The sequence below is a fragment of the Bufo gargarizans genome, chromosome 2, assembly GCF_014858855.1.
Source record: "Bufo gargarizans isolate SCDJY-AF-19 chromosome 2, ASM1485885v1, whole genome shotgun sequence".
NCBI lineage: Eukaryota > Metazoa > Chordata > Amphibia > Anura > Bufonidae > Bufo > Bufo gargarizans.
Window position 1 is genome coordinate 244,659,217 of NC_058081.1, and position 19,730 is coordinate 244,678,946.

Sequence of the window (19,730 nt, forward strand, 5' to 3'; positions counted from 1 at the left end):
AAAATTTCTGCGGAGGCAAAGAACAGACATACAGTGTGATGTACGCATCTTTTGCATCCCCATAGAAATAAACCAGCCTTAGAGCTCATGCACACAAATGTATTTGTGTCCAAGTCCTTTTTTTATTTTTTATTTTTTGCGGCCCGTATGCAGAACCAGTCACTTCGATTGGGCCGCAAAAAACAGAAACTACTATGTGCATTCTGTGTCTGTGCCGCAAAAAAAATATGCCCTGTTATTGTCCGCATTACAGACAAGAATAGGACTGTTCTATTATGGGCCGGCCATTCCGTCCCGCAAAATGCAGAACCCACACGGCCAGTATCCGTGTTTTGCGGATCCGCAATTTATGGACCACAAAACAACAGTCGTGTGCACGAGCCCTTACTGTGCTGGAAGCTCTGTTTAAAATATGGCTCTAGTTCCCATACATTAAACATCATTTCTACGCCCAGCAATAAAAACAGTCCAAACGTTGATTGAAATGCTGGATGACATTTTGGGAGGTTTATTGTAATTGGACGTGACAACTGTATGGACAATTATTCTTTGGCTTTTCTGGTATGAACGCCTATTATGCTGATGAATGATTTGACTTTCAACTAAAGCTTTATAAAGTGAATGTGTACCAAATGGATTCATGTGCAGTATGGCAGTGTACATTATGCTAATACAGTGCATATGAAACAGTATAAGATGCCACACAAAGGCTGCTTTTTCTTTCATAAGACACACTTAAAAGATTAGTGCTAGCTAGATAAGGCAAATAAAAATGATCTAGCGTCGTTTCTTGAGTTTAGAAAATATAGCTAAATGAGATGATAGAAATATATAAAGAATTCCCACTCTCAAGTCATTGGAAAGTGAACTAAAAACACAATGGCTTTGTAAAGTTGTGCTTGTAAAATTAAAATGTTGCAAGCACCAACATGGAATCACTTATGATTAAATATATTTTACAGTTTTCTGCTGTACAAGACAAAGGAGAAGTGAGTATTATCTGAAGGACATGGGTAATTTCAGGAGATACTGACAGAGGGAAACGGTAATTCAGATAAAAGCTTGGACAAATCTGCATAGAAAAAAAAATGGCAACACAAAGAAACTGACACACAGGTTTGTACAGTGAATTATCTAAGATTTACATACAAAATGATATACATAGGACCGCATCTATTAAATCTCTTCTTCCAGCTCTTTGTTCTTTAGTCCAGCATTGCTCCTTACATCATCAAACGAGTAACATGCAATTATCTTGCCGTTCTTAAACACTGTGCGGAGAAGATCCTGCATAAAACCAACAACTGTGAGAAGCCAATCTCAGGAAGCATTAAACAGATACAATGTTATCTTTGAATCATAAAACACTGACATTTCAGCTCATCAACCTTAACCATGATTTGTAAGCCTGTCTGTAATCATTCAGGTGGTTTAGGACAACGGCAGCACGATTGTATCTTAAAGGGAACCCGCATAATCTGCAGGCAGCATGATACAGAGCAGGAGGAGCGGAGCAGAATGATCTATAGTTTTATAGGAAAAGAGTCAGTATAAGGTCCCATTCACACATCTACAATTTTGTTCCGCATTAATTTCTATGGGGCCGCACAATGTGCGGCCTGGCTCCGGAAATGCGGACCCGCACTTCCGGGTCTGCATTTCTGTCCCCCCCAAAAATAGAACATGTCCTATTCTTGTCCGCAATTGCGGACAAGAATAGGCATATTCTATTAGTGCCGACGATGTGCGGTCCGCAAAATGCGGAACGCACATTGTCGTGTCCGTGTTTTGCGGATCCACAAAATACGCTACGGATGCGTAAATGGAGCCTAACTTGTAATTTACCCATTTACATTGTTGCTCATTTTGGACTGTAAAAGTCAAGTAGGCGTTCCTATCAGTGACTGATAGCCCTCCCTATATAACTATAATCACCGTCTGCTTGTCTTCAAAGCCCAGAAAGAACAGGAATTTACATAAATAAATGACAAGCTTCACTGAATCTTTTCCCAGAAAACGATATATCAGTCTGCTCAGCTCCTCCTGCTCTATAACGTGCTGCCTGCAGCTCTGGTACCATGTTCAACATGACAGGTTTCTTTTAATCGGATGTACATAAGAAAATGACATTTTAGTTTTACATGCTGTTCGAATAAATTATTACTTTCGATAAAAAACACTTTTGTTACAACATATACTTTCAACTGGTAATGAAAGCAGTCCCAATAAGTTGAAAGTTGAAGTGTCTTCTTAAAGGGGTTTTCCCATCTTGATAATTCCCCCGCCTGCAGCCAGCTCTGCTGTTCACTTCCTGGTTTCCTGCTTCTAAGGCTGGGCGGGCTTAGGGAGTTTGAGTGACGCCCTGCCACGCCTCTTTCTGACATCACATTCCTTGAGTGCTCGTTCATGTGTCTCCTATAGCCACCGCTTCTCTCCTGAATCCCTGGGCCGTACTTGTACAGAAGACTTTTTTTCACCCAGCTGGCTGCTCATTGCAGTCCTGAGAGCTCACGCTGCCGTGCATGCCCAAAGCTTATTTCTCTGTATGAGACGCGGCACTAAAGAAATAAGCCTTGCGCGGCAGCGTGCGCGTTCAGGACTGCAATGAGCGGCCGGCTGGGTGAAAAAGTGTCTTCTACGCAAGCGAGGCCCATAAATTCGGGAGGCGAGCGGTGGCCACATCTATGGGATGCCATATGACAAGAATGATGTAGGAGGGAAAGAATTCTATCAAGAAGGGTGGGAATTTGCCATTACACTATATTTACAAAAGTGATCACAGGCACATCATTAACAGATTAACAGTAATCATTTTGATGGGAATACCCCTTTAATACACTGGGACATCATAAGCAGAGGTATCTCATCATCATTACTGATTGGTGGAGTCTATTGCTGGTGAATATCTAGATACGGCTAGGATCACATATACCGTATTTCCATAAGAGAAGAGAAACAAAAATAACGGCAGTAAGAGATCCTTTACATGATTAAGGCTAGTGTCAAATGGACCGCATTGACTACAAAGCGGTCTACAGGATTGCACCTGGGAATTTTTTGCAGATACAATTAAATATATGAAATATATATGAAAAACAGATCTGGGTGTGTGGAAGAGAAATTATTCATTTTGTTCTAATTCATGAAACTAAAAACAAAACATGGTAAATTCCCCCAATGCCTATTCAGAGACACAATATCTCTAACCTACATTTAATCTGAGGAAATCTATTTCACAACGCAGGCCAAGAAGGGGACTGCGGTAAAGATCCTTTGCCCTTTTTCTACCGATGCAGCTATGAGCAGAACTGTTGAGTTGTTGGTGACTATGGATACACTCTCTAACACTTTACATGCTGCAGTAGTGCAGTGCCATCCTAGCAACCAGTCTGTCTCAGATTACAAAGGTCTTTGACTCTATGGGAAATTGCCCTTGACCTAGCAACAGCTAGACACTGATCAAACCACATACATCACTGTTCTCTTACTACCAGAATACAGCTAGAAAGCTTCTTAAAAGGTTCCTCTGAGATCTAACTCTTTATGAGGGGATAGGTCTTCAATATCACATCAGTGAGGCGCCTAATTCCAGAACACCCAGTAATCAGCAGCGTTGTGCCAGGAACAAATCCTACACAGCTCTGTCCATGGTGTGGTGGCCTTGCCCACCTACTGCAGCACTGCTCCAATTCTTTTGAAATGGCAGCATTGCTCCAACGACCAGGTATGGTGACTAGACAGTGGACAGAGATGTTTAGTTCCAGTTCCACATAGTGAATAAGCAGAGGTGCCACGATTGTGAGGCTTACATAATAGAAACCATCCAGAAATTACCCCATTTTAGAAACTACACCCCTCAAGGTATTCAAAACTGATTTTACAAACTTTGTTAAACCTTTAGGTGTTTCACAAGAATTAATGGAATATAGAGATTACATTTCAGAATTTCACTTTTTTGGCAGATTTTCCAGTTACAAAGCAAAGCAAGGGTTAACAGACAACAAAACTCAATATTTATGGCCCTGATTCTTTAGTTTACAGAAACGCCCAATATGTGGCCATAAACTGCTGTACTGGCACACGGCATTGCGCAGAAGGAAAGGAACGCCATATGGTTTTTGGGAGGCAGATTTTGCTGGACTGGTTTTTTGACCCAATGTCCCATTTAAAGCCCCCCCTGATGTACCCCTAGAGTAGAAACTCCAAAAAAGTGTCCCCATTTTAGAAACTACGGGATAAGGTGGCAGTTTTGTTGGTACTTTTTTAGGGTACATATGATTTTTGGTTGCTCTATAATTACACTTTTTGCGAGGCAAGGTAACAAAAAAATATCTGTTTTGGCACTGTTTTTATTATTTACAACATTCATCTTACAGGTTAGGCTACTTTCACACTTGTGGCAGGATGGATCCGACAGGCTGTTCACCCTGTCGGATCCGTCCTTCAGCCATGCCGCCGCTCTGTCCCCATTGACTATAATGGGGACGGGGGCGGCGCAGTATGGCAGTGCACGGCAAAAGGCCGCCGGACTAAAAGTCCTGCATGTCCGACTTTTTAGTCCGGCGGCTCTCGCCGTGCACTGCCGTACTGCGCCCATTATAGTCAATGGGGACGGAGCAGCAGTCCGGCGAAATAGCGGAAGGACGGATCCGACAGGGTGAACAGCCTGTCGGATCCGTCCTGCCGGAAGTGTGAAAGTAGCCTTAGATCATGTGGTATTTTTATAGAGCCGTTTGTAACGGACGCGACAATACCACTTTTTTGGGGGATAAGATGACGGTTTGATTGCTACTATTTTAGGGTGTATATATCTTTATCGCTTGCTATTACACTTTTTGTGATGTAAGGCGAGAAAAAAAAATTGCTTTTTTGACACTGTTTTTATTTATTTATTACGGTGTTCACCTGAGGGGTTAGGTCATGTGGTATTTTTATAGAGCAGGTTGTTTCAGATGCTGGGATACCATAGAGAATATGAATATATATATATATATATATATATATATATATATATATATATATATATATATATATATATATATATATATATATATACATATACATACACATACACACACTTTTTTTTTTTTACATATACAGTTCTGATCAAAAGTTTAAGACCACTTGAAAAATGGAAAAACATCATATTTTACATTGTTGGATCTTAAAGGGGTTGTCCCACTTTGCTTTTTTAATCTTACCAGCAGTAGATGTCCTGGTAACTTCCTGGTTCTCAGGCAGTTGAGTGAAGGCCACGCCTCCTCATGACTCACCCTGCGTGCTCGTTCATGTGTATGAGTCATCCACATGGAGCCGTATGTGAGGTCCCGCCCCCCCCCCCCCAGTATAATATACATTGAGTGCGGCCCTCCCCCCCCAGTATAATATACATTCAGTGCGGCCCTCCCCCCCCAGTATAATATACATTCAGTGCGGCCACCCCCCCCAGTATAATATACATTCAGTGCGCCCCTCCCCCCCCCAGTATAATATACATTCAGTGCGCCCCTCCCCCCCCAGTATAATATACATTCAGTGCGCCCCTCCCCCCCAGTATAATATACATTGAGTGCGCCCCTCCCCCCCCCAGTATAATATACATTGAGTGCGCCCCTCCCCCCCCAGTATAATATACATTGAGTGCGCCCCTCCCCCCCCCAGTATAATATACATTGAGTGCGCCCCTCCCCCCCCCCAGTATAATATACATTGAGTGCGCCCCTCCCCCCCCCCAGTATAATATACATTGAGTGCGCCCCTCCCCCCCCCCCAGTATAATATACATTGAGTGCGCCCCTCCCCCCCCCCCAGTATAATATACATTGAGTGCGCCCCTCCCCCCCCCCCCAGTATAATATACATTCAGTGGGGCCACCCCCCCCCCCCCAGTATAATATACATTGAGTGCGGCTCCCTCCCAGTATAATAAACATTGGTGGCGCAGTGGGAAGTGCCAATGAGGGTTAAAAAAATAAATAAAAAATTAACTCACCTCCACCAATTGATCGCACAGCTGCTGGTCTCCTGTTCTATCTTTAGGACCTGTGAAAGGACCTTTGGTGACATCACATGGTACATCATATGATCCATCACCATGGTAATGGACCATGTGATTAGCTCAGTGACGTCACCACAGGTCCTGAAGATAGAACAGGAGACCGGCAGCTGTGCGATCAATTGGTGGAGGGGAGTTAATTTTTTATTTATTTTTTTAACCCTCATTGGCACTTCCCACTGCGCCACCAATGTTTATTATACTGGGAGGGAGCCGCACTCAATGTATATTATACTGGGGGGGGGGGGTGGCCGCACTGAATGTATATTATACTGGGGGGGGGGGCGCACTGCGCCACCAATGTTAATACAAATGCAGGAGGTGGGTGCCGGAGTGAAATAGCCGGCACCCGACCTCTATGATAGGGGGCTGCGATCAGCGGCAGTTAACCCCTAAGGTCCCGCTCCCTGTCATAGAGGTCAGGTGCCGGCTATTTGATTCCGGCACCCGCCTGCTGTATTTGCGCATGCGCGGGCGTGCGCGTACTTGTAAGAATGGAGAGGCGCCCCGAGTACTTGTTCAGCTGTTGTGCGCAGGCGCGGCACAGCGATGCGGCCGGACGAAAGAGGCCGTATCCATGGGATACAGAAAACAACAAAGGAATCGCTTTACATGATTTTTTGAATGAAAGGTAGCTTTTGGATAATAACATGGATAGGAAGATATGTTGTGTGGGGGTAAATAGATTAGATAAAACCTATTTTATGAAGTGGGACAACCCCTTTAACAAGATTCCAAGTAGAGCCTCAACATGCAAATGAGAGCGAGACAAAAAAATAAAAATAAAATGTTGAGCATTTGAAAACAATTGAACTGAAACAGGTTGTTTTTCAGCTAATCCAAATTTTAGGACCACATGCCTTTAAAAGGCCAAATCTGTGCAAAGATGTGGATTCATTGTCATTTTCTGTCAGGTAGTCACACGTTGTGATGGCAAAGGCAAAAAAAACTCCCTTTTTTTAACGTGGTCGGGTTGTTGAACTGCATAAGCAGGGTCTCTCACAGCGCGCCATCGCTGCTGAGGTGGGACGCAGTAAGACAGTCATTTGAAATTTCTTCAATGATCCCGAGGGTTGTGGAACAAAAAAAGTTGTGGAAGATCCAAAAAAATTTCACTAGCACTGAGACGGAGGATCCAATTGGCTGTCCGTCAAAACACTGGACGATCCGACCCAAATTAAGGTCCTTACTGGTGCTGACTGCAGCCCCATAACCATCAGACGGCATCTGAGACTGAAGGGCTTCAAAAACAAAACGTCTTCAAAGACCTCGTCTTGAACGCCACAGAACTGCTCGTTTGGACTTTGTAAGAGCACCAAACATGGGACATTCAAAAGGTGGAAGAAAGTTTTATTCTCTGATGTGAAAAAAATTTAACCTTGATGGTCCTGATGGTTTCCAACGTTACTGTCATGACAAGCAGATCCCACCTGAGATGTTTTCTACGCGCCACAGTGGAGGGGGCGCCATAATGGTCTGGGGTGCGTTTTCCTTCAGTGGAACAATGGAGCTTCAGGAAGTGCAGGGGCGTCAAACAGCCGCTGGCTATGTCCAGATGTTGCAGAGAGCATTCCTCATGACTGAGGGCCCTTGTCTGTGTGGTAACGACTGGGTTTTTCAACGCTACAGTATACAATGCCCGCAGGACAAGAGACTTCTTCCAGGAGAATAACATCACTCTTTTGGCCCATCCTGCGTGTTCCCCTGATCTAAATCCAATTGAGAACCTTTGGGGATGGGTGGCAAGGGAAATTTACAAAAATGGACAACAGTTCCAGACAGGAGATGGCCTTCATGTGGCTGTCTTCACCACTTGGAGAAATGTTCCCACTCACCTCATGGAAACGCTTGCATCAAGCATGCCGAAACGAATTTTTGAAGTGATAAACAATAACTGCGGAGCTACTTGTAACCTTGTTAAGATCCAGCCATGCCAAATATGATTTTTTGCTATTTTTCAAGTAGTCTTAAACTTTTGATCAGGACTGTATATACTTAAGTTTTACACAATAACAGCATTTAAAAAAATAAAATAAAAATATCATGTTTTAGTGTCTGAGAGCAATAGCTTTTTTTTTTGGAGCGATTGTCTTAGTTAGGGTATAATTTTTTGTGGGATGAGGTGACTGTTAGATTGGTACTATTTTAGCACAGTTTTTATTTTATTGACGGTGTTCATTTGAGGGGTTAGGTCATGTGATATTGTTATAGAGCCAGTCGATACGGACGCGGTGATACCCAATTTGTCTACTTTTCTTTTACAATTCTATTTTTTACTTTATTTAAAAGGACGCTTTTTTTGTAAAACCTTTTTTTTACAGTTTATTTTTTTCCCACTCTGGGACTTCAAATTTTGGGGGTCTGATCCCCTTTACAATACTTCTGTATTGTGATTCATTGGCTGTAAGTGTATTACAGACTGTAATACACTTACAGCCTGCTTACCTGTGAGATCCAGGGGGCTGGATCTCACAGGCTCTCCCGGAGGGCAGCCACGATGCCCAATGAAGGCATCGGGCTGCCTTGCCTGCCATTGGGTACCCATCACAGCAGCTCCAATACCCACAAGGACATCGCAGGTGCCGCGGTTAGCTCTGACCGCAGCACATCAAGGGTTAATGCGCTGGCATCGGTGATTTCACCGATGCCGGCACATGCAGCAGGGGTCCGGTTATCAGTGACTGCCGGACCCCTGCCACATCTGCACGCGCCCTATCACAGCACCGTACATGTATGGCACTGGTCCTCTATGGGTTAAAGCAGCAGTTTGAACATCTCCGGGATTAGCAACTGTTTAATGAGGATATAGACTGATGCTTCACTTACCGGTCCATATTCTTCCAGATCTCCCTTGCCTTCTTCAAGGGTCACATACTCATTTGTAGGGGTTCTGTGAAGAGACAGTCGCCCTTTCTTTGATCTTTTGTTTGGATCGGCCACAGGATCTTTAAACACATTTACCTGCAGACAAATATGATCAATCGGTGAAAAAAAAAACAAAAAAAAAAAAAACACACACACACACACACACACTACAAAATTACTTCTTAAAGGGGTTGTCTCACCTCAGACCTTGATATGCCTCCAATGTCCGACAGGTGTGGGTTCCATCTCTGGGACCCACACCTACAGTCATGTGAAAAAATTAGGACACCCTTTGAAAGCATGTGGTTTTTTGTAACATTTTTAATAAAAGGTTATTTCATCTCTGTTTCAACAATACAGAGAGATTAAAGTAATCCAACTAAACAAAGAAAACTGAAGAAAAGTCTTTTCAAGATCTTCTGTAAATGTCATTCTACAAAAATGCCTATTCTAACTGAGGAAAAAGATAGGACACCCTTGCCCCTAATAGCGAGTGTTACCTCCTTTGGCTTAAATAACTGCAGTGAGACGGTTCTTGTAGCCATCTACCAGTCTTCGACATCGGTCTGAGGAAATTTTACCCCACTCCTCAATGCAGAACTTTTTCAGCTGTGAGATGTTTGAGGGGTTTCTTGCACGTACAGCCCTTTTCAAGTCACCCCACAGCATCTCAATGGGATTCAAATCTGGACTTTGACTTGGCCATTCCAGGACTCTCCATTTCTTCTTTTTCAGCCAATCTTTGGTTGATTTACTAGTATGTTTTGGGTCATTGTCATGTTGCATGGTCCAGTTCCGCTTCAGCTTTAATTTTCTAACTGATGGTCTCACATGTTCTTCAAGCACCTTCTGATACACAGTAGAATTCATCGTGGATTCTATGATGGTGAGCTGACCAGGTCCTGCTGCAGCAAAGCAGCCCCAAACCATGACACTTCCACCTCCATGCTTCACAGTTGGTATGAGGTTCTTTTCTTGGAATGCTGTGTTTGGTTTACGCCAAACATGTCCTCTGCTGTTGTGTCCAAATAATTCAATTTTGGACTCATCTGTCCAAAGAACATTATTCCAGAAGTCCTGGTCTTTGTCAACTTTATCTCTGGCAAATGTCAGTCTGGCCTCGATGTTTCTCTTGGAAAGCAAAGGTTTCCTCCTTGCACACCTCCCATGCAAGTTAAACTTGTACAGTCTCTTTCTGATTGTAGAGGCATGTACTTCTACATCAACAGTAGCCAGAGCCTGCTGTAGTTCTCGAGATGACACTTTAGGGTTTTTGGAGACCTCTTTTAGCATCTTGCGGTCTGCTCTTGGGGTGAACTTGCTGGGGCGACCAGTCCTGGGCATGTTGGCAGTTGTTTTGAAAGCCCTCCACTTGTAGACTATCTTCCGGACAGTGGAATGGCTGATTTCAAAATCTTTTGAGATCTTTTTAAATCCCTTCCCAGACTCATAGGCTGCTACAATCTTTTTTCTGAAGTCCTCTGACAGCTCTTTTGCTCTCACCATGGTGCTCACTCTCACTTCAACAGTCAGGAGCACACCAAACTAAATGTCTGAGGTTTAAATAGGGCAAGCCTCATTCAACATGCAGAGTAACGATCTACTAATTATGTGCACCTGGTGTGATATACCTGTGTGAGATCTGAGCCAATTTAAGAGGGAATACATGTGAGGGTGTCCTATCTTTTTCCTCAGTTAGAATAGGCATTTTTGTAGAATGACATTTACAGAAGATCTTGAAAAGACTTTTCTTCAGTTTTCTTTGTTTAGTTGGATTACTTTAATCTCTCTGTATTGTTGAAACAGAGATGAAATAACCTTTTATTAAAAATGTTACAAAAAACCACATGCTTTCAAAGGGTGTCCTAATTTTTTCACATGACTGTACCTTTAGAACGGAGGGCACAATGCGCATGTGCGGCTGTCCTCCATTTATTCCTACGGGAGAGCCAAAAATAGAGAGCTGACTCTGCTATTTCCGTAAAGCTCAAAAAAGTGAATGGAGCGCTGTGCGCTCTTGCGCAGTGCATTTCCTATTCATTTCAATGGGACTGCCAGAAATAGCTGAGCGCGCCACTCAGCCATTCTCAGTGCTTCCATAGGAATGAATAGAGGGCATCAGCCGACAACCCCTTTAACCTGGCAAATCCAGAATCCAATTTAAAAGCATACCCCAAGGCCGTTGGTCACGACATAGCTGCACTTAAAAGAGCAGTTTAATAAATCTCGGGTAACTTTCTGTAGGAGAGCCCCTCCAGATCCAAACGCAATATTCTCAATACTCCACTTTTGTTTCTTCATTCCCTCTACAATCTGAAACCAAACATACAGCATTAAATCCGCAGAACAGTTGTCATGTATTGAAATAAAAACAATATAGGTACAAAATATACATTTGATTAAAGTCCAATGCCTTTCCTTGCCTCAATTTTTATAACTGGGCAGAAAGCCAACTGCATATTTATTGATATTTGTTAATTATTATTATTATTATTATACATTTTTTTAGGAAGCTGCTTTCTACTATTTTTACGTGGAACAGTTAGCAGTGAGAAACGCAAGAAGTTTCACATAACTTCCCCTTATAATCTATTACACAAACTCTAGCGGCATAAGTTCAAGCACTGTAACACAGCCCTCACCTCTTGCAAAGTGTTTATATCCACACCATCTCCTTGGATAACACGAATGTAAGGCGGCAAAACTTTGTAGCCTCTTGAGTTTTCTTGCACAGGAAATTTTCTTCCTAAAATGTCTAGCACCTAGGAAAGCAAAATGCTACTTAAAAAAACCATAGCCAAAAATACCCACATGTGCATTGCAAAGACTGTACCAAGAAATATATAATATAGCTAGATCTATAATATAAATAGATCTATAATATAGCTAGATATATAATATAAATAGATATCTATCTATATATCTCTCACACACCGTATGTAAACTATACATGCAATAATGCAGAATGTCGGAAATCTGTTCTACTCCATCTTACCTTTATAACGGTATCAAGGGGATCTCCGGAGTCTGGCCGAACTATCAAAGGAGCATCTGCACTTCTCGATTCTATTAAGCTCCTTAAATCTTCTCCCCAGATTTTCTCGCAGGCATTGTAAATATCATAACTATCACTGACCACAGAAACGGGTACTGAAGAAAACTGTGTTACAATGTGTCTGAAAGCATCCTTCTCGTGGTCTTTTCCCCAGGCAGTGATTGTACTGTGACATATGAAGAGAAGACGTGTACAGCCATAAGCAGATGTTGTGACAAACTGAAAATTGTGTCTATGATTAACGTAACATCTTTTCCTGTTTGATAACTGTAAGAGGGATTGCATGAACATAGGATTTCCACACGGTCTTACTGTGTGTGGCGTGCCATATGTACAGACAATTGACACTGTTGCAGACATATCCCACATTTACCAGCAAACAGTGTCGATTTGGATGGTATAATACTAGTTCACACTAAAAAGACCCCAGACATGCTGAGCATCATCCCTTCCTACTTACACGGCAGACAAGTGTGGACCCGTATCCTCTTCCACTATGGGAATCCCCAATATCATACCCATACCCCTCTCTGGTTTAATAGTCGGCTTCCAGAATTTCTTTCCATTCTAGGTCGAGAGCTGTGGCTCAGATATAAGAGATACAGTATCTCGGCCACATTGTTGCTAATGAGAGCATCAAACCCTTAAAGAGGACCTTTCACTAGTTTAAAACTAACTATATCAGTGGGCAGAGCGGCGCCCAGGGGTCCCCCTGCACTTACTAGCATGTCTGGGCGCCGCTCCGTTAGCTCGGTATAGGCTCTGGTGTCTGCAGCTCCCTCTGTTGTACTGGGCGGAGTTTTTGTATTAGGCGTGTCCCTTGCTGCAGCGCACAGCTCATAGCCTGGGAGTCCCAGGCTATGAGCTGTGCGCTACGATTGGCCAGTGCTGCAGCAAGGGACAACCCTAATACAAAAACTCTGCCCAGTACAACAGAGGGAGCTGCAGACACCAGAGCCTATACCGGGCGAACGGAGCGGCGCCCAGACATGCTAGTAAGTGCAGGGGACCCCTAGACGCCGCTCTGCCCACTGATATAGTTAGTTTTAAACTAGTGAAAGGTCCTCTTTAAAGAAGGGTTTAACTTATCTACGCGCATGCTGTTTCAGTACCTCCAATTGCGTCATGCTTACACTGTGCAATTTTAAACACAGAACATGGTTTTGTCAGACTTCCCTATATTATCGCTTATACTAAAAAGGTAGCCAACACTGGAGTATCTCTACGATTTATAAATGCATCCTCACCCAGCGTCAAATTAACATTAATGAGCCGAGTGAATTCAAATGGGAAATGGCAATAGGCGAGATTTCTACGTATAATAGCCTACTGGTTCTGAGCGAGTCTCCCAGTTATACATAAGGATACCTGACTACAGCTAGAGCGGCTAAATACTGCCCAGGCAGACCAGATCTATGCCCTAAACGTAAACTAGAGCCAGGTACCTTTAGCTTATCTGGTAATGTCCCTATATTCAGGGATATTGGGCACAAGTTATTGAATTCAGACTAAATATATACCTGGTCTCGTAGGATCACTGTCCATCTCTCCGCCACATGCTCATTTTCTACAAGAAACTTTTTAAAGCCAGGAAACTAATTGCTAGGAATTGGATGAATGATATTATACCATCCTGTGCTCAATGGATTTGTGCTGTGCATAGCGGATATAAAACAGATTTATCTGCACCGTGGGAACCAAGACAAATTTCATGTGATCTTGTCTGTCTGTCGGCCCCTGAGTGCTTTTCCTACTCCGTGCCCCTGGGTGATTGGTCGTTGCCGAGATCACTTTCTTAGGTATGTATGTTCATTGTCAATGTAGTCTAATTACCATTGCCGAGTATACTATGCACTGTCTGTATGAATATGTGTGGCTCAATCTAACATAACTGTGCCGTCCACTCACTTTATAAATCTTGCATGTATTGCCCAGTTTATTTGAGCTATATATGTCTTTTTACGTATACCTGTACATTTTGATTCTGAACAGTTTCTTGAATTAAACAAAATAAAAATTATATTCTCTCTTCTATTTTTGAATTGGATGTTGCTCCTGACCATCACCGAAAGAATGTGGCTCACAACATACAAAAAGGTTGGAGACCTCCGCTCTAAATGACAAATTGAGGATACAGGTCATCAAGCTTTAACGCCAACCCATTAGCACATCGCACAGCTCGTAGAATGTGCCATGTACATTTGCTAGATCTTTTCTATATGCACTCATACCTGTGTGTGCATTTCAGCAGTCTATTGGAATTTATGTATGCACATTTGATATTACGTGCTTTTCCTTTTTTTAAAGGTTATGTTTGGTTGTATATTTTTCAATAAAATAAGTAAATATAAAATAAATTGTGAAACCTAGTAGCCATATTACAGGCACACTCCAAGCACTACAGATGTTCAGGGCTTGAGAGGGTGAAGCATGACAGGAATTCATAGAACACCAGAGGGAGAACACAGCCGTCATGTACCATCATCTCACAGATGAATAAGTCTACCCCATCGCCACCAATGTGACTAGACAGCTGAATAAACTTGCAACACTGAAAAATTTCAAATTCGGTTCCTAGGACACGCCATTAGTCCGCCATGTTATATAAAGCAGCCTCCAAAAAGTTCCTATAGTACTAAGAGGTTTGCTTATTGTTCACCTACTCTGTCCCATGCCTGAAGGGTCTGTGCATGTCCAACTCATTGGACTGTATTGCAGACGGCTGACAGTTCATTTGTACACTTCTAGTAGAGTAAGGGCTTGTTCACACCAGGGCTGTGGAGTCGGTAGATAAATGCTCCGACTCCTCAGTTTTTGGTACTTCCGACTCCCCGACTCAGACTCCTCTGTATTTAATACATTCCTTGAATGTACAGTTGTTCCACCAAGTTCTTCTAAGCTCTTCTAGCACAGAGAGGTAGTTGGGCAGAAGCTGCTGCCTTCTCCTTTGTGTGCTGATCTTCTGCTGAAGATCGGGCAGTGGGAGGATCCAGGAAGGGGCATTTATTGTAAAACATGATTTCCCCAGTAGAATCCCATAGTCATGTTTAAAGTTTAAGATAACAATCGAGTTTACAAGTTCTTATAGCCTTAGCTGAATGACAGCAGTTTTTCAAATGGTTTACAGCTTCAGTCTTGAACTATTGACTATCCATTCCAGTCACTTATACAAGTGTCTAGTCCTGCAAAAAACATTAACTTAAAGAGGACCTTTCATCGGTCCAAACATTTTGAACTAAGTATTATGATCTGTACAGCGGCACCCAGGGATCTCACTGCACTTACTATTATACCTGGGCGCCGCTCCGTTCTCCTGCTATGCCCTACGGTATGTACAGATCATGAGACTTAGTTCACAATGTTTGGACCGATGAAAGGTCCTCTTTAAATCAGTTATTAGTGAGAGGTTAGGTTAACCATGGGCGTTGCGTTCCCTGTAACAGCAGAAGACAACACAATGGAAAGTATAAGTATTGCCGCTCCTTAACTGTGCGTTGTGTAGCATGCTTCTTCACGGTCACTTAACATGTTCGTTTTGCGGTAACGCGACGCACTGCATGCATTGGCCTTTATTCTTACAGTAGAGAAGCAATTAAAGGGAACCTGTCACCGGGATTTTGTGTATAGAGCTGTGGACATGGGTTGATAGATGGCCGCTAGCACATCCGCTATATCCAGTCTCCATAGCTCTGTGGGCTTTTATTGTGTAAAAAAAACTATTTGATACATATGCAAATTAACCTGAGATGAGTCCTGTACGTGAGATGAGTCAGGGACAGGACTCATCTCAGGTTAATTTGCATATGTATCAAATTGTGTGTTTTTTTACACAATAAAAGCACACAGAGCTATGGGGACTGGGTATTGCGGATGCGCTAGCGGCCATCTAGCTCTATACACAAAATCCCGGTGACAGGTTCCCTTTAATTATAAATTTTTGCGAATTGGGACATTTAAACTTGCTTTTTAAAAAAACATTTATTCCAATTTAAATTTAGTAGGAGTCCGGGTCTGTTCATTTTTGCTGACTCTGACTCCAGGTACCCAAAATTGCCTCCGACTCCTCAGCCCTGGTTCACACGAATGTATGTGTTCCGTTTCTGTATTGCAGACTGCATATGCGGATCCGCAATACACAGACACTGTTCCGTGTAACTTCCGCATCACCGATGCGGACCCATTCACTTCAATGGGTCCACAAATCCAGAGATGTGGAACGGAAGCATGGAACGGAACGCTACTGAAGGACTATGGAGTGCTTCCATGGGGTTCCGTTCCGTACTTGATCTATCTTTTTGCGGAACGGAAGGATGTGGACCCATTCAAGTTGGCTTTTCAAGTTTCCAATGTGAATATTTCACGGAACTGTGAACTCACCTGTGTTCTGCAGCTGGCACAGAAAATCCAGGTACTGGGTCCTTTGTTCCATAGTATCTCTTTATCAAGCAAATCCCAGCTACAGTATCTGTGCCCTTGAAGTTAACAAGGTGAGCTGAAGCACCAATTCCTGCAGTCTTAATATAAAGGAAAAGCTATGGTTACCTGACGTGGGTCACACCACCAATATATGATTATAGCCATACTTTGACTGTAATCTACAAGCAACATTGGTTGCATAAGGAGTATTTCCATTTTATCAGCTAGATTGTGAGCCCCATTGGGAACAGCTTGATGCTAATGACTAAGCCTGAAACGATTATTCAACTGAATCGAGTAATTCCACACAAATGAATCCTCGATGCAAAAAATTTGCATTGAGGATTTTTTTTCGTGTCATGTGACCACGGAGAGGGAGTGAAGCGCTTGCTATTACTCCGCGGTCTCCCGCTAGCTCACAATACTCATCTTTCCAGCAGGGGGCCTCCGGACACTCCACAGCACATCCATGGTTCCGCACAGTACTGACCTCCTGACGTACACCATGACCCGAAGTGCTGTGTGACGTCAGGCGCAGAGCAGCGCGGAACAATGGAGTGTCTGCGGCGCCCCTGCTGGAAAGGTAAGTTGGTGCGACTAATGCTGCACGTAGTCATAGCAAACAATGAGGCTGTGCACTCCGGGTGTCAGAAGGAGTGCTGCTGGCACAAGGTGGTGGTGGGGGGAATAGTGGGGCCGATGGCACTCATTTTTCCTTATTAAAATACGCGATTAATTGTAAAAAATAAAAATCGATAAAATACTCCATTTCTAAAATAAATAGTTTACTGCAGCCCTACTGCAGAATATGTCAGCGCTATACTGTATAAGTGCATGAAATAATAATAAATAATAATAATCTTTTATTTAGTAATAATCTCTGTTATTAAGTTTATTCTTGCTACAAAATTATGGCAATCACGAAAACGAGCATGCAGTGTTTCTCAATGTCCTACAATATGCCTTGCAGTAGGTTGCACCATTTTTTGCCTATTACTCCATAACAGAAAAGGTAGCAGCAAACATTATGTAAAGTTGCAATCTTTTTTCCGTACATACTAGAGTAACGTTGTGAATAAACTAGTGATCCTTGAAGGATTAAACCAATGACAAGGATTACAACTCTGCACATTTGTGCGATTCTGGATTTTGTTTTGTAATAATTGATGCTAATAAGTCTCCCAGGCAGCTTTGATGAAGGCGGCTTAGCTTTATATTTCACAGACAGCACAAATTAAAGTAGACCTAACCAAGGCACTATTAATTGATTTACTAGGAAAGAGTGACATCAGAATGTTACTACAAACATGTAGAAAAAATCAGGACAGTGCACACCCTTTTGGTATGAGGTGCAGTGGATAACAGGGACGGATCCCCAAATAACATGAGTTTCCACGCACTGTTGTGTGAATGCAGTTAAAGTATTTATTGTATCTGACATTTTGTGTCCATTGAGATAGAATAAAACATTTCAACATATAGGACCCAACCAAATACATCCTTTCATATTTCCATAATAAAGGAAAAAACAAACACAAAAATTGTGCGGCTTTCCCAAAGAATATGTGCGACTTGATATCAGACGTTTCAGTCTGGACCTTTCTCAATGAGTCGCAAAAAATAAAAAGTATATATATTAGAAAAAGGAGAGACAAATAACTTAATAAGGGCTCTTTCACACCTGCGTGCTTTTCTTCCGGCATAGAGTTCCGTCGTCGAGGCTCTATGCCGGAAGAATCCTGATCAGTTTTATCCTAATGCATTCTGAATGGAGTACAATCATGACATTTGAGTCGATATATTTCACCTTTATTTATAAAATAAAAAAATTACCAAAAATTTGCAATTTTTTAAAAATGAGATTTTTGTATAACTTACCAGTAAAATCTTTCTCGCTCTTCCTTGGGGGACACAGGAAACCTTGGGTATAGCTCAGCTCCCTAGGAGGCGTGACACTAAGTGAAAGACTGTTAAGCCCCTCCTCCAGCAGCTATACCCTCAGCCTGGAGAGAGAGACTACCAGTTGCGTGCCCAAGTAGTGAACAAAGGCAAGGACCAACCGAATAAAACCAAACAAGTCAAAAAAAAACCGACAGGGCAACCAAAAACAATGGGTGGGTGCTGTGTCCCCCAAGGAAGAGCGAGAAAGAGATTTTACTGGTAAGTTATACAAAAATCTCGTTTTCTCGCCCAATTCCTTGGGGGACACAGGAAACCTTGGGACGTTCAAAAGCAGTCCAACAGGGGAGGGACCACAGCCCAAGATGAAAGAAACCACCGAGTGCATCAAGAAACCGCCGCCTGCAAGACCAGGCGGCCCAAAGCAGCATCCGCCGACGCATAAGTGTTCACCCTGTAGAACTTGGTGAAAGTGTGCAAAGAAGACCAGGTGGCCGCCTTACACAATTGATCAGCCGAAGCCCGATTCCTCCGAGCCCAGGAAGCTCCAACCGCCCTGGTAGAATGAGCGGTAACCCCAAAGGGCGCCTCCCCGCCCGTGGCACGGTAAGACTCAACAATAGCCATCTTGATGAAGCGGGCAATAACCACCTTGGACGCCGCCAGCCCCTTGCGCGGACCCTCCGGGACCACAAATAGAGAGTCCGTGCGCCGAAATGGTCTAGTAACATCCAGGTAGATCCGCAGGGCCCTAACAACATCCAGGCGGTGCAGTTCCCGTTCCCGAGGATGAGAAGGGGACGGGCAAAGAGAAGGAAGGACAATGTCCTCATTGAGGTGAAAAGCGGACACCACCTTCGGAAGGAAGTCCGGAACCGGGCGGAGAACCACCTTGTCCTGGTGGAAGACCAAAAGGGGTTCCGTGCAAGACAGTGCCGCCAACTCAGACACTCGCCGAAGGGACGTGATGGCAACGAGGAAAAAAACCTTGCAGGACAAAGAGCGAAGGGAAACCTTCCGCAGAGGCTCGAAGGGGGAAGACTGGAGAGCCGCAAGCACAACATTAAGATCCCAAGGCGGAATGGGAGAGCGATACGGGGGCAACAGAGTGAGCGACCCCTTGGAGAAAAGTCTTGACCGGACCGAGAGGAGCCAGAGGGCGCTGGAAGAGAAGAGAATCGAAAGCGCTGAGATCTGACCCTTCAAGGTACTGAGACCCAAACCCAGGTCCAGACCAGACTGCAAAAAAGACAAGACCGTGGGGAGGGAAAACCGAAGAGGATGAACATCCATGGCCTCGCAGAAAACCAGGTAGGCCCGCCAGGTCCGGTAATAAATCCTGGATGATGCCGGTTTCCGCGCACTAATCATGGTACGGACCACATCAGCAGAAAACCCCCGCCGTGTCAAAACTGCGGTCTCAATAGCCACGCCGCTAAA

General features: G+C 43.4%; 1 protein-coding gene across 1 annotated transcript in view; it reads right to left on the minus strand.

Annotated features, from left to right (window-relative positions):
* Positions 1-479: 479 nt before the first annotated feature.
* Positions 480-19,730, minus strand: part of NAMPT (nicotinamide phosphoribosyltransferase) — an 80,699-nt gene continuing 61,448 nt past the window's right edge. Inside the window, exons 6-11 of the mRNA XM_044280182.1 lie at positions 16,353-16,489; positions 11,916-12,141; positions 11,563-11,682; positions 11,093-11,233; positions 8,882-9,016; positions 480-1,287 (exon numbers count right to left, since the gene is read on the minus strand). Coding sequence (XP_044136117.1) covers positions 1,177-1,287; positions 8,882-9,016; positions 11,093-11,233; positions 11,563-11,682; positions 11,916-12,141; positions 16,353-16,489 — 870 coding nt within the window. The 3' untranslated portion in view covers positions 480-1,176. The remainder of the gene's footprint in view (positions 1,288-8,881; positions 9,017-11,092; positions 11,234-11,562; positions 11,683-11,915; positions 12,142-16,352; positions 16,490-19,730) is intronic.